The 11,973-nt window shown below is 42.1% G+C and overlaps 1 protein-coding gene across 1 annotated transcript in view; it reads right to left on the reverse strand.

Annotated features, from left to right (window-relative positions):
* The window catches only part of LOC106887814, a 16,849-nt gene extending 10,208 nt beyond the window's left edge, over positions 1-6,641 (reverse strand). Inside the window, exons 1-9 of the mRNA XM_014941559.1 lie at positions 6,543-6,641; positions 2,476-2,735; positions 2,144-2,237; positions 1,911-2,055; positions 1,585-1,799; positions 1,405-1,504; positions 1,157-1,297; positions 463-629; positions 57-269 (exon numbers count right to left, since the gene is read on the reverse strand). Coding sequence (XP_014797045.1) covers positions 57-269; positions 463-629; positions 1,157-1,297; positions 1,405-1,504; positions 1,585-1,799; positions 1,911-2,055; positions 2,144-2,237; positions 2,476-2,709 — 1,309 coding nt within the window. The 5' untranslated portion in view covers positions 2,710-2,735; positions 6,543-6,641. The remainder of the gene's footprint in view (positions 1-56; positions 270-462; positions 630-1,156; positions 1,298-1,404; positions 1,505-1,584; positions 1,800-1,910; positions 2,056-2,143; positions 2,238-2,475; positions 2,736-6,542) is intronic.
* Positions 6,642-11,973: the final 5,332 nt, after the last annotated feature.

Genomic DNA, 11,973 nt, shown 5'->3' on the forward strand with positions numbered 1-11,973 from the left:
CCTAGAAATGCTGGTGACTGGCTAGAATCTCGTTAGCCCTTCCTTTCATACTGTACCTGCATCACACAGGAGACAGTCCTCAATCCCAGTATTCCCAGTTGAGTTGCTATAATAACCGGGAGGACACGGCTGTGGAAAGGCAGAGCCCAGAGGACAGTAATTTCCCTTGGGGCATGCATTCCCCAGAAGACCATCTGTAGGTGTGGGACTAGAAACACCTCTGCTGCAGTAGAACCCAGACAAACAGGGTCCTGTAACGCGTGGGTGCCCTGCAAGCACACAGTAATGCCCTGAGGCATTACTAATGCCATGACATTAGTACCAGCAGAAAAAAGCAGAAACATACTTCAGAGAACAGGCTATGTCCTTACACAGTTCATCCGCTGAAGGTCAGGAATGTTCAAGACACATTTTCATACATTCTCCTGTCCTCAGCCTGAGAGATGCTTATTTGCTGGTTACCTGGGTCACAGGGGGTGCAGCGAGACATCAGGCTGCTTCCAGGCTGTGGGTTGTAAGTCCCCTGAGGACACGGGAACTGAGTTGCAGAAGCAGTACCGGGAGGGCAGTAGTGGCCGGCTGAACATTCGTTCTCCAAAAAGGAAGAGGAATTTTTGGGGCAGAAGCAGCTGGTCCAAAGAGAGATTAAAAAAAAAAAAAAAAAGGATGGGGAAAAAAAAAAGACATTAAAAAAACACATTTTCTAGCAATATACTATCCACGAGTACCTGAATAATGACTTAATGGTGAGACTAAATGGTCTAATGTGGCTGCTGCACTGTGCTGACCACAAAAGAGACCTATTTATGCATATTACTACATTATTAGTTGTTTCCTCGTATGCCAAATTGATGGCATAATTGTAAAAGCCACAGAGACATAATTTTCTTAACTTGAGTCATAACACATCCAGGCTGTGATTCATCAACTTGTACAAGTTAAACAAGGTCAAATCCAAACAGTCAGTAATTGGAGATGAATCCCCCAAGGAAAAACCAGATTCGGCATCAGGTGATACACAAGATTCTCTTCCCTTTCAACAGGCCTCTGCCAGCCTGTTGCCAAGGGAACCATCTATTATTTCAGACGTGAAAAAAGTCTATGGTGCCAATGGTTTCCTTGCTCTGAACAGCCTTCCCTTCCAGTGTAGCTGTACCTGGGTTTAGGACTTTGCCTGGTCCCATAATCAATTATACAGTGTTGCTTAACAGAGCTCAATAGTTGCTCTGCTTCCTTCTCAAAGTGCTTTTCAGTAGTAAATGAAGTCATTTTCCCACCACACACTGCTCCGTGATCACTGGATAAAAAATTTCCAATAGTTATATTATAATATTAGTATATTTCCAATAGTTACATTATAATACTAGTATACACACAACACTAAGCTCACTGTCTGACTCTTACCCTTCAGGACAGGGGAGGCAGCTGGCTTGCCTTTGTGAAGGGTTATAGGACCCGGCCAGACAAGCAATCGGAAGAGCTGTGCCCTCGGGACAGAAATACCCTGGAAAAGAAAGGAAAGATCAGAATCTGCTCTAGAAAATCAAAGACAAACTAGACATTTAAGTGGGAACCATAACTCACCCTGGGGACACAGCTGTGGCTTCTCACCAGAGACACAGAATTCACCCACTGGGCAAGGATAGCACTGCTCTCCGTGGGTGTGCGGCATGTGGGAGCCAGGGGGGCATGGGGCTGGACTCCCGGATCCAAGAGGACAAAAGTGACTGACTGGACACGGAGCTCCTGAGAGGCCATCAGTGGGTGTTGGGGTCTGGGCTTTAGTGACACAGTAGTACCTGCAGCCACAAACACAGGAAAATACTCTTTATTCCAAGAGGGTAAAGAAGACCCCTTGTAGGACACCTCTCCTTACACAGAGGATATAAATGTGATGCTTTCCTACTTACCCTGGGCTGCAGTGTCCTGAGGGTGCCCTCTGCCCAGAGCTGTTGCAGTAATACCCCCCAGGACATGGCTGGCATTCCTGCACACTCCTTCTACCTTCACTGCCAGACCACGTGCCAGGAGGGCACTGCAACGGAAGCAGAGTGCCTGGCAAAATAATTGCACCAGAGTAAGGAAATGCCATCTCATGCTCTCTATGAATTAAAAAAAATTAAGCTTTAGCAAAGCATCCAACCTTCAGGACAATAATGACCAGGAGGACAAGGAAGTCCTGATTCTCCATCTTGGGGGTTTCTTACTCGGGCACCAGAATCCCTCAGCACAGTCTCCTAGAAAACAAAGTAACGTATACAAAATACATGAATATGTTAAAATAATAGGCACATAAATGCAAACTTCAGAATACAGATTGAAATAGAGTCACGGAAAATCCCCCACTGGATTTTTTGACAAGGTATCACAGACAGAATTCTCATTTCTGCTGTCCCTCTCTCAGTTCTTTCTTAGAAAAAGAAGAATCTTTTTGTTTTATGGGAAGTTCTTGATGAGTAAAATGGGACAGCTCACCTTAGCTGAGATGAGAACCCTGGAGTCCAAACTCCAATCCCCAGCACTATGGCCACCAGCCATAGACGTGACTGTAGCACCAGCAAATATGCTCAGAACCAGTCTGAGTACAAGCTCTCCCTGCTGGGCAGGCTCGGCAATCGGCGGCTTCATCCGGTCCTTGGAGAGGATTGTATGTACCTGGCTGGCACGGCACCGGGTAACTTGCTCCAGCAGGACAAAAATACCCAGCATGTATTTCTTCCAACACAATCCAATTCCTAAAGAGAGAGAAGGCATTTAAGTTCCCAAAGAGAGCATGACCTACTGGCAAAACAGAGGGTCCTACAAAATATGATTCCTTTGCTTTCACCCACACCAAGGAAGTATGATGGAGGTTCCTTCGTAACAGCAATGAAGCTACTGCAAAGCCAGAAGGTGGTGGTATTGGATTAGCCGAATATTACTGCGGTCGAGTGGCTGGTGGAAGCAGTAAAACCATCTGGACTGTGTTCTGAGAAATTAGATACATTTTAAATAAACAAAAACATCAGCTATTTCTTCCAACACAATCCAATTCCTAAAGAGAGAGAAGGCATTTAAGTTCCCAAAGAGAGCATGACCTACTGGCAAAACAGAGGGTCCTACAAAATATGATTCCTTTGCTTTCACCCACACCAAGGAAGTATGATGGAGGTTCCTTCGTAACAGCAATGAAGCTACTGCAAAGCCAGAAGGTGGTGGTATTGGATTAGCCGAATATTACTGCGGTCGAGTGGCTGGTGGAAGCAGTAAAACCATCTGGACTGTGTTCTGAGAAATTAGATACATTTTAAATAAACAAAAACATCAGCCTTAAAACACTCTGATGCAGGTAATTTTAATAAGCACAACGCTTAGGCTTCAGCTGTAAGAGAGCCCAGGGTTTCCACGAAAGCTGAGTGCTTTCCATGTTTGCATTCTGAAAGCATAGAGAGATAAACTAGTTTTGCAGACCGGTGATATATTCAGTACAAACACACGGATAGCTGCTTGAATGACAACCAATTTGAGCTATGATCTCTAAAATCCCCTGTGTTAAACAAAAGCTGCTTGCATTGTACCATAAAGGATCACTAGTAAGATCAATACATAATAAAACAATGATCCCTTACTGGTGCTACCATGTTCAGAAAGTGCATTTCATTATAAAATGTCCCCAAATGTTTAACTTGGCAAGAAGGAAACACAAATTTAGTACAAGAGTAGTTGCTATCCTCCTGAGTCATGCCTTTCAACAGCACAAAGCAAAAAGAGCAATTCAGGGGGAAAAGGAAAACACGGGCTGCTGCTGATAGCTCCCTGGAGTACTTCAGGTCGAAACCCTGCTGCCTTCCAGGTGCTTGTCAAGGAAAGGCTCAAGCATACACAAGTACGTAGGTGCCTCTGCAGGCTGGAACAGAGCCTTACAGCACCCCCAAAATGACCAGGATTTATTAAAATCTAGGCCACCCCCTCCACAGACTGAAGAGTAGGTCCAGATTAGGATTCCGCAGGGTGCCAAACAAGTTCAAGGGCCATCTCTCCCTCTGCTTTCCACCCACTTGCTCATTCCCACCCCTCAGGAAAATAAAAACAACTCGTCATTTCCCCCCTTACATTTACTCCACTTGGCACGGATGAACACAAGCTTCAAAAACCTCGATACGACAAGATCTTAATTTCTCAAAACTATAAAATCCCACAGCTCTGACCACAGCAACTGAATCAACACACCTGAGGGAGGGTTGCAACCTCACAGTGCTGTGGGACCCTTTAAAAATTGCCTTAAGCTGACAAAAGCTTCATGCTGCAGATCTGCACCCCCAGCAAACCCAGCGGGAATGCCATTTGATATAACCCCAATCCACGCCACTTGGCTATAGGGACATAAAATTTCCATTTCCTGCCTGACTTTCTGGAGACAATGCCTCCCTTTGGAGTTCAGATCAGACTTAATAGCGTGGCTGCCTGGATATTTTACACGAGATCAATCACGACACGGATTTACAGCGTATTATTTATTCTGCAGTATTTGCTGTGCAATAAATGTGCTGCAGACAAACTGGGCATCACTGAGGTGTATCACACTTAACACCTTGTAGTGCAGATGGTGGGCATATTTTAATATCACACGAGCCATCACCTACCTCATGGTAGCATACTTGAACTATTCTATGGCTTGTCAGAGTTTATTCCTGTATCCCCCGTCTATTTTGCAGCAGGCGTTGTCCTACCTTTGCCAAGTGTTCCTTAGGAGAGCTGACAACATCATTATATAAAGTAGTACAGGCACAGCGTTAACAGCTCACATTATTAAACCAAGAGTTTTAAAAATCTAATTTACTTTGCAGCTTCTACAGTGTTTGTTCAGGTGCCACTGGCCCTGTCTCTTGAATTTTGCTGCCTTGACGAGATGTGAGGTTTGTTCCTTGCTGCACCATGGAAATGCATTTCTGGTTTTAATTTCAGTAGTGGGCGGAAAGCAGCAATTTCCTAGACTTAGTTGGTGAGTAAAAAAATCATTCAACAGTCAAGACGCTTTGGCAGCTGAGTTGTTTGCTAGAAAAGAAATGCTCAAACAGGAAAATATATGACTTGATTTGAAGGAGTATGACTCGATTTGAAGGAGATGATTATTTTCTTAGTGCAGGTACCGGTCTGAGGGGAAGGGCCCCGTAAATGTAAAGGGAGACGAGGAACTGAGCAACCCAGAGCGGTTTCTGCTTCTCGCAGTGCACCTGGTGATTGGTGACACCGGATAAAACATTCTGGACTTGGGCCCAAGTTTACTTTAGTGAATTGAGCTCGTTCCCTGAATGTCCCTCTGACTCTATGTTCCCATTTGTACAGCAGTGTTATAGAGAAAGAGGCAGTTTTTATACCATTGTGTGATACACTGAGCTGCTCTGCAACGTTCAAAACCAGGCAGAGCTCACCTCAGCAACATGTGATTGCAGTAGCAAAAAGCCAGTCTCCCTTCCCATGAGCAAAGACTTAGTAGCAGAGAAGATTTTAGCAAAGCTCTATTATTCCATCCTTTTACATTGCAAAATCTAGTTACTTTCAACAGCTTTCCCAATCACAAAGTTCTACTGATTTAGAAAAGCAAACTAAAACAAAAATATTTAGAAGGAAACATCACAGAAATAGACCTGGAAATCTGTGGAAGCCTTGTGCCTACCTCTTTGCATGCATTTCAGAACACTACACGCTGCTTCGTCTACTTGGCACTTTAAAAGCTCTTAAGAGCAGGGATTCTACAGCTTCTGAAGGCATAAATTCCAGTGCTTTTTTACTGTTACAATAAAAAAAGTTTTGCCTAATGTGTAAACTAATTTCCCCTTGCTGTACGTTTCAAAGGCTGAGGACTACTGTGATTGATTCAAACACACACAAATGAAAAACCCCTTTCCCAAAGGGAAAGCGTATGGTCAACTTTAATTATGTTACTCCTCTGTTCCACTCATAAAAGAGCTGGAAGATGATTCTACGCTACAGCATAACACATCTCAGAGTGGACTAATAGTGCTAAAAACAGTGTCTCGCATACAAAGCTGATGCAGTTGAATAGGCTTTAACAGCAGCCACTTGCTGACTCAGGCTTCACAGCTGACCTGCTGGATGACATTTAGCACATCATTTCAGATTGCTCCTCGATTTTCTTCCTTGTTCTGAAAGTACAATCACCTTTTCCTTCCATTGCAACTTCTCCGAAACCTCTGCACAGGGCAGGTATCTAAATAGCAGGGTCCACATTCACGAAGGCAGTTCCAATGAAATAAGTCGATAGCGAGCATTTCTGGATGTAACACCTTTGTAATTCCTGAATACTTCACCACAAATCTGGTGACTCGTAGGAGATTCCATGTGTGTTCCATTCAACCAGATTCAAATACTGGATGAAAGGAACACCCAGATTTCATCCAGATTTAAATACCGTATTTATTTACAGTAGATAAGTACTGTAACTGCCAGCCCCTTCTTCATAAGGATGTATTTAACAGTGTGTTTTACAGTGAGAATTATTACCCCCACTGTTGAAAATGCAGATCTTTTCCGATACAGACCTCGCAAGCATGAGGAGCTTCTGCTGGGTGTGTGAAGTCCCTCCTTGGGCTTGAAACTCCCTGCTGGGCACGGAGGGACCGCAAGGCCATCAGAACAGAAGTGACCTATAGAGAAAAGAAAACACGTGGTTCAGAAATGCAAGTGTTAAGCAATACACCGTTTCCTAGAGCGTATTTAAGCTCAAAGCTGTCAGCAGCTAAACTGCCCCTCACTGGGGCAAGGGCTACGTGGAGGACGCAGGGGAACCTGCTCCCGAAAAGACATTTTAAGATGTTTAAAGCATTTGAACTTTCAAAAGGTCACCGCATTCGAGGGACAAAAGATTTTCCTGTGTTTACACTGAGAAAAGACAAGGCTCAAGAAGCACAGGGCAGAAATCTAGGAGCATCACCTTCTACTAAAGCTAAATAACAAAAAATAAAAAGTTTTGAAACTCAGTAACATTTTCAAACTTCATTCAAGTTTACGCATCATTTTAAGCATTTATGGCAAGTTGTTACAAGAAAAAAAAAAAAGAAGGGGGTTATGGAGTTTTCTTTTTTGGTTTGCTTAATTTGGAATGAACATTTTTCTTGAGATCTAGAATTTCCACAGCATTTCAGTCAGCTCTTGTTTGTTGAAAGGTGCCATTTAAATGATCGACTGTTTTTATATCCAAGAACATGTTCATTTCAGGAATACAAACAAAGCTGCTGTGGAGACTATAATAAATTGCTTGGTTCTGCAATATAAGCAGAGACGCATGGATGCAATCAAGGGAAGAAAAGAGCAGGTCACTTATTTAAAAGCAGCACATTACAGATAGCCCAACTTTTTTGTGTTTTGGAAATTTTGACAACATTTGAAAAATAAATTCTCATTAATTTCCCATCTAAAAAGATTTCTTCCTATTGTAAAACTGCGCTGGAAAAGATAATGCAAGTGTTTAATACATCATGACATTTTTTAGTTCAAAACATACAATGACATTTTAAGCTAAATATCCAAATTAATTTTATTAGTTAGTATCATTAGAGTTAATTGTTCTTTCTTTCTACTCCATTTCTTCTGCTCTCTCCAAGATCGCGGGGATTAAAGACCAGCTGAAGTGTTCCTGCTTTAAGGACTACATTCCTTTCCCCAGTTTAATCCAGCATCTTTCACTTAAAATCCTTCTGCCAGTTGTACCATTTAGCAATGAAATTCTCACATCCAGCCAGAATTAATTTCTCTTTCCAAGTAAGATTTTGTAAAACTTGATTATCAAATGCTTTACTAAACTCCAGATGGATATTTGAAGAGTGAAAAAAAAAAAAAAAAAAAGAAGAAAAAAGGATTTTAATGTGGCATGAAAGCGCCACTGCTCTGCTGAAATATATGGCTATGTATCAGCATGGCAATGACACTTCGTTCACATTGCACGCAATACTAAGTACAAAGATTATATATAATTAAAGCCAGTCAGATCATGGAAAAGAACACTGGGAATCCTCAGGCCCCTCTCCTGCTTGTGATGGTATTCAAACTCCTTACAATCTAAGGGCTTTGCAATTGGGCTGGATAACTTACTCAGATTTAAGAACAGAAGAGGGACTCATTTTAACGCAGCATTTCAGCATGGGACGCTCTGCATATATTTAACCTGTGGGTGGACTAATAGTGCTAAAAACAGTGTCTCGCATACAAAGCTGATGCAGTTGAATAGGCTTTAACAGCAGCCACTTGCTGACTCAGGCTTCACAGCTGACCTGCTGGATGACATTTAGCACATCATTTCAGATTGCTCCTCGATTTTCTTCCTTGTTCTGAAAGTACAATCACCTTTTCCTTCCATTGCAACTTCTCCGAAACCTCTGCACAGGGCAGGTATCTAAATAGCAGGGTCCACATTCACGAAGGCAGTTCCAATGAAATAAGTCGATAGCGAGCATTTCTGGATGTAACACCTTTGTAATTCCTGAATACTTCACCACAAATCTGGTGACTCGTAGGAGATTCCATGTGTGTTCCATTCAACCAGATTCAAATACTGGATGAAAGGAACACCCAGATTTCATCCAGATTTAAATACCGTATTTATTTACAGTAGATAAGTACTGTAACTGCCAGCCCCTTCTTCATAAGGATGTATTTAACAGTGTGTTTTACAGTGAGAATTATTACCCCCACTGTTGAAAATGCAGATCTTTTCCGATACAGACCTCGCAAGCATGAGGAGCTTCTGCTGGGTGTGTGAAGTCCCTCCTTGGGCTTGAAACTCCCTGCTGGGCACGGAGGGACCGCAAGGCCATCAGAACAGAAGTGACCTATAGAGAAAAGAAAACACGTGGTTCAGAAATGCAAGTGTTAAGCAATACACCGTTTCCTAGAGCGTATTTAAGCTCAAAGCTGTCAGCAGCTAAACTGCCCCTCACTGGGGCAAGGGCTACGTGGAGGACGCAGGGGAACCTGCTCCCGAAAAGACATTTTAAGATGTTTAAAGCATTTGAACTTTCAAAAGGTCACCGCATTCGAGGGACAAAAGATTTTCCTGTGTTTACACTGAGAAAAGACAAGGCTCAAGAAGCACAGGGCAGAAATCTAGGAGCATCACCTTCTACTAAAGCTAAATAACAAAAAATAAAAAGTTTTGAAACTCAGTAACATTTTCAAACTTCATTCAAGTTTACGCATCATTTTAAGCATTTATGGCAAGTTGTTACAAGAAAAAAAAAAAAGAAGGGGGTTATGGAGTTTTCTTTTTTGGTTTGCTTAATTTGGAATGAACATTTTTCTTGAGATCTAGAATTTCCACAGCATTTCAGTCAGCTCTTGTTTGTTGAAAGGTGCCATTTAAATGATCGACTGTTTTTATATCCAAGAACATGTTCATTTCAGGAATACAAACAAAGCTGCTGTGGAGACTATAATAAATTGCTTGGTTCTGCAATATAAGCAGAGACGCATGGATGCAATCAAGGGAAGAAAAGAGCAGGTCACTTATTTAAAAGCAGCACATTACAGATAGCCCAAATTTTTTGTGTTTTGGAAATTTTGACAACATTTGAAAAATAAATTCTCATTAATTTCCTGTCTAAAAAGATTTCTTCCTATTGTAAAACTGCGCTGGAAAAGATAATGCAAGTGTTTAATACATCATGACATTTTTTAGTTCAAAACATACAATGACATTTTAAGCTAAATATCCAAATTAATTTTATTAGTTAGTATCATTAGAGTTAATTGTTCTTTCTTTCTACTCCATTTCTTCTGCTCTCTCCAAGATCGCGGGGATTAAAGACCAGCTGAAGTGTTCCTGCTTTAAGGACTACATTCCTTTCCCCAGTTTAATCCAGCATCTTTCACTTAAAATCCTTCTGCCAGTTGTACCATTTAGCAATGAAATTCTCACATCCAGCCAGAATTAATTTCTCTTTCCAAGTAAGATTTTGTAAAACTTGATTATCAAATGCTTTACTAAACTCCAGATGGATATTTGAAGAGTGAAAAAAAAAAAAAAAAAAGAAGAAAAAAGGATTTTAATGTGGCATGAAAGCACCACTGCTATGCTGAAATATATGGCTATGTATCAGCATGGCAATGACACTTCGTTCACATTGCACGCAATACTAAGTACAAAGATTATATATAATTAAAGCCAGTCAGATCATGGAAAAGAACACTGGGAATCCTCAGGCCCCTCTCCTGCTTGTGATGGTATTCAAACTCCTTACAATCTAAGGGCTTTGCAATTGGGCTGGATAACTTACTCAGATTTAAGAACAGAAGAGGGACTCATTTTAACGCAGCATTTCAGCATGGGACGCTCTGCATATATTTAACCTGTGGTAAGTAGAATTTATAAATACTTCCTTAACTCCAAAGAAGCCAACATTTCCTGATTTTTTTTTAATGGAGCCACAATTACTTCCCTGGCCTTCTACAGAGCACAGTAAATACTAAATGTAGTAAGATACACACCAACAAACCCACCATCGCTTCCCGTGTATGACTGACCCCGCAAGAAATATATTATTTGCTATTCATTCCAGACACTGGAAACACGAGAAATCCTCTGTTCTATTCTCTCACGGATGTATTATAACTGCATCTAAGCTGCTGAGATCTTGGTCTAGCACAGCCTCTTTAGCTGCTCCGTTTCTTCTTCTACTGGACAATGGGTAAGACACCCAGAGTACAGGAACTCTTTATTATTTTATTAGAGAGATTCTAATTACCGACATAAGAATCAAGTTACTGAGTTTAGTGACTCTGCAGGAGGCACCTGGAGTTGGTCATTAAATAGTTCATCTTTACATCCAGTATAGGGCTCACAGGAGAGAAAAGTGTGGTAGGGTTGCAAATCTCCAACCGCATCCCCGTAGTGACACTACACATCCTTTTCCAAATCCACAGAAATGCCATGCTCTCCCTTATCAGGCCTTTTGCTAGGGATCACCTGGGTTAAGAAATGTGAATTAAAGTCCAAGGGTACCTGGAGGGAATTATCAGTGATACTGCTGCTACTTGCAGCACCAAACTTTTCCTATTTCCACTGAGAATGGAACAGGATTTATGGGGAGGGCCTTGGAGGGATACCGAAGCACCACACTTTATCACAGGAAACAAGCACAGCAGAAAGCTAACCCTGGGCTACCAAATCCTCACTAGGCTTATACTCATTCTCTGGGATGTGTAGGAGACACGCCAGGATTTTAATGCTGCAGAAAACTCTTTCTTTATGGGGAAATTATGCCAAGCGGCCATTCAGTACCGGAATGGCTTAACTTGCACTCTCACTGAAGAGATTTCCTGAACATGGGCTTATTGGGATTTCTTAGAGAGTATCAAGCAGGAAGAGAAATTAGGTAAGAAAACCACAGTGGGCCCTTATTAAATTCTACAGTTGCCACCTGGGAATACAACACCTGCTATATATGGGCATTTGTGATGGCCAGTGAATCAAGGCGCTGAAATGGAGGAAGCTGTAACTGTGTATGAATCAGTTTTACAGATGGTCAGTAAAAGTCACGGAGAGAACTGCTTTCTGTGTGGAAAGAGAAAGCAAAAGCTTCCCTCGTGGCTCAGCAGCACTTGCGCACCCAGATATACTCGTTTATGTCCCAAGGCTACATCAGCTGGACCTTCCCCATAAACCAAGCCGTTGTGATTCCCCCTGTTCTCTCACTTTCGTTCTCTGCTTTTCACCAACTCTTCCGAACAGCATCTGCTTTATCTCAGGAATTATATTTTAACCTCCAGTTCCACGGTGACACGGACACCCTATCCCTGTTCTGATACTGCCAGCTCAGTGCTACCAGAGCAAAGCGTCATTTTAGTCTCCTGAAGTTCTATGTTTTAATGACTCCAGAAGATGCCCGTGAGACACACTTACCTGCTGGGCAGGGCTGGCAGAGCAGAGCATCTTCAGCTGAGACAGAACCAGGAGAGCAGCTTATACAGTGAGTGTGG

The sequence above is a fragment of the Calidris pugnax genome, unplaced genomic scaffold (assembly GCF_001431845.1).
Source record: "Calidris pugnax isolate Ruff unplaced genomic scaffold, ASM143184v1 scaffold97, whole genome shotgun sequence".
NCBI classification, from domain to species: domain Eukaryota; kingdom Metazoa; phylum Chordata; class Aves; order Charadriiformes; family Scolopacidae; genus Calidris; species Calidris pugnax.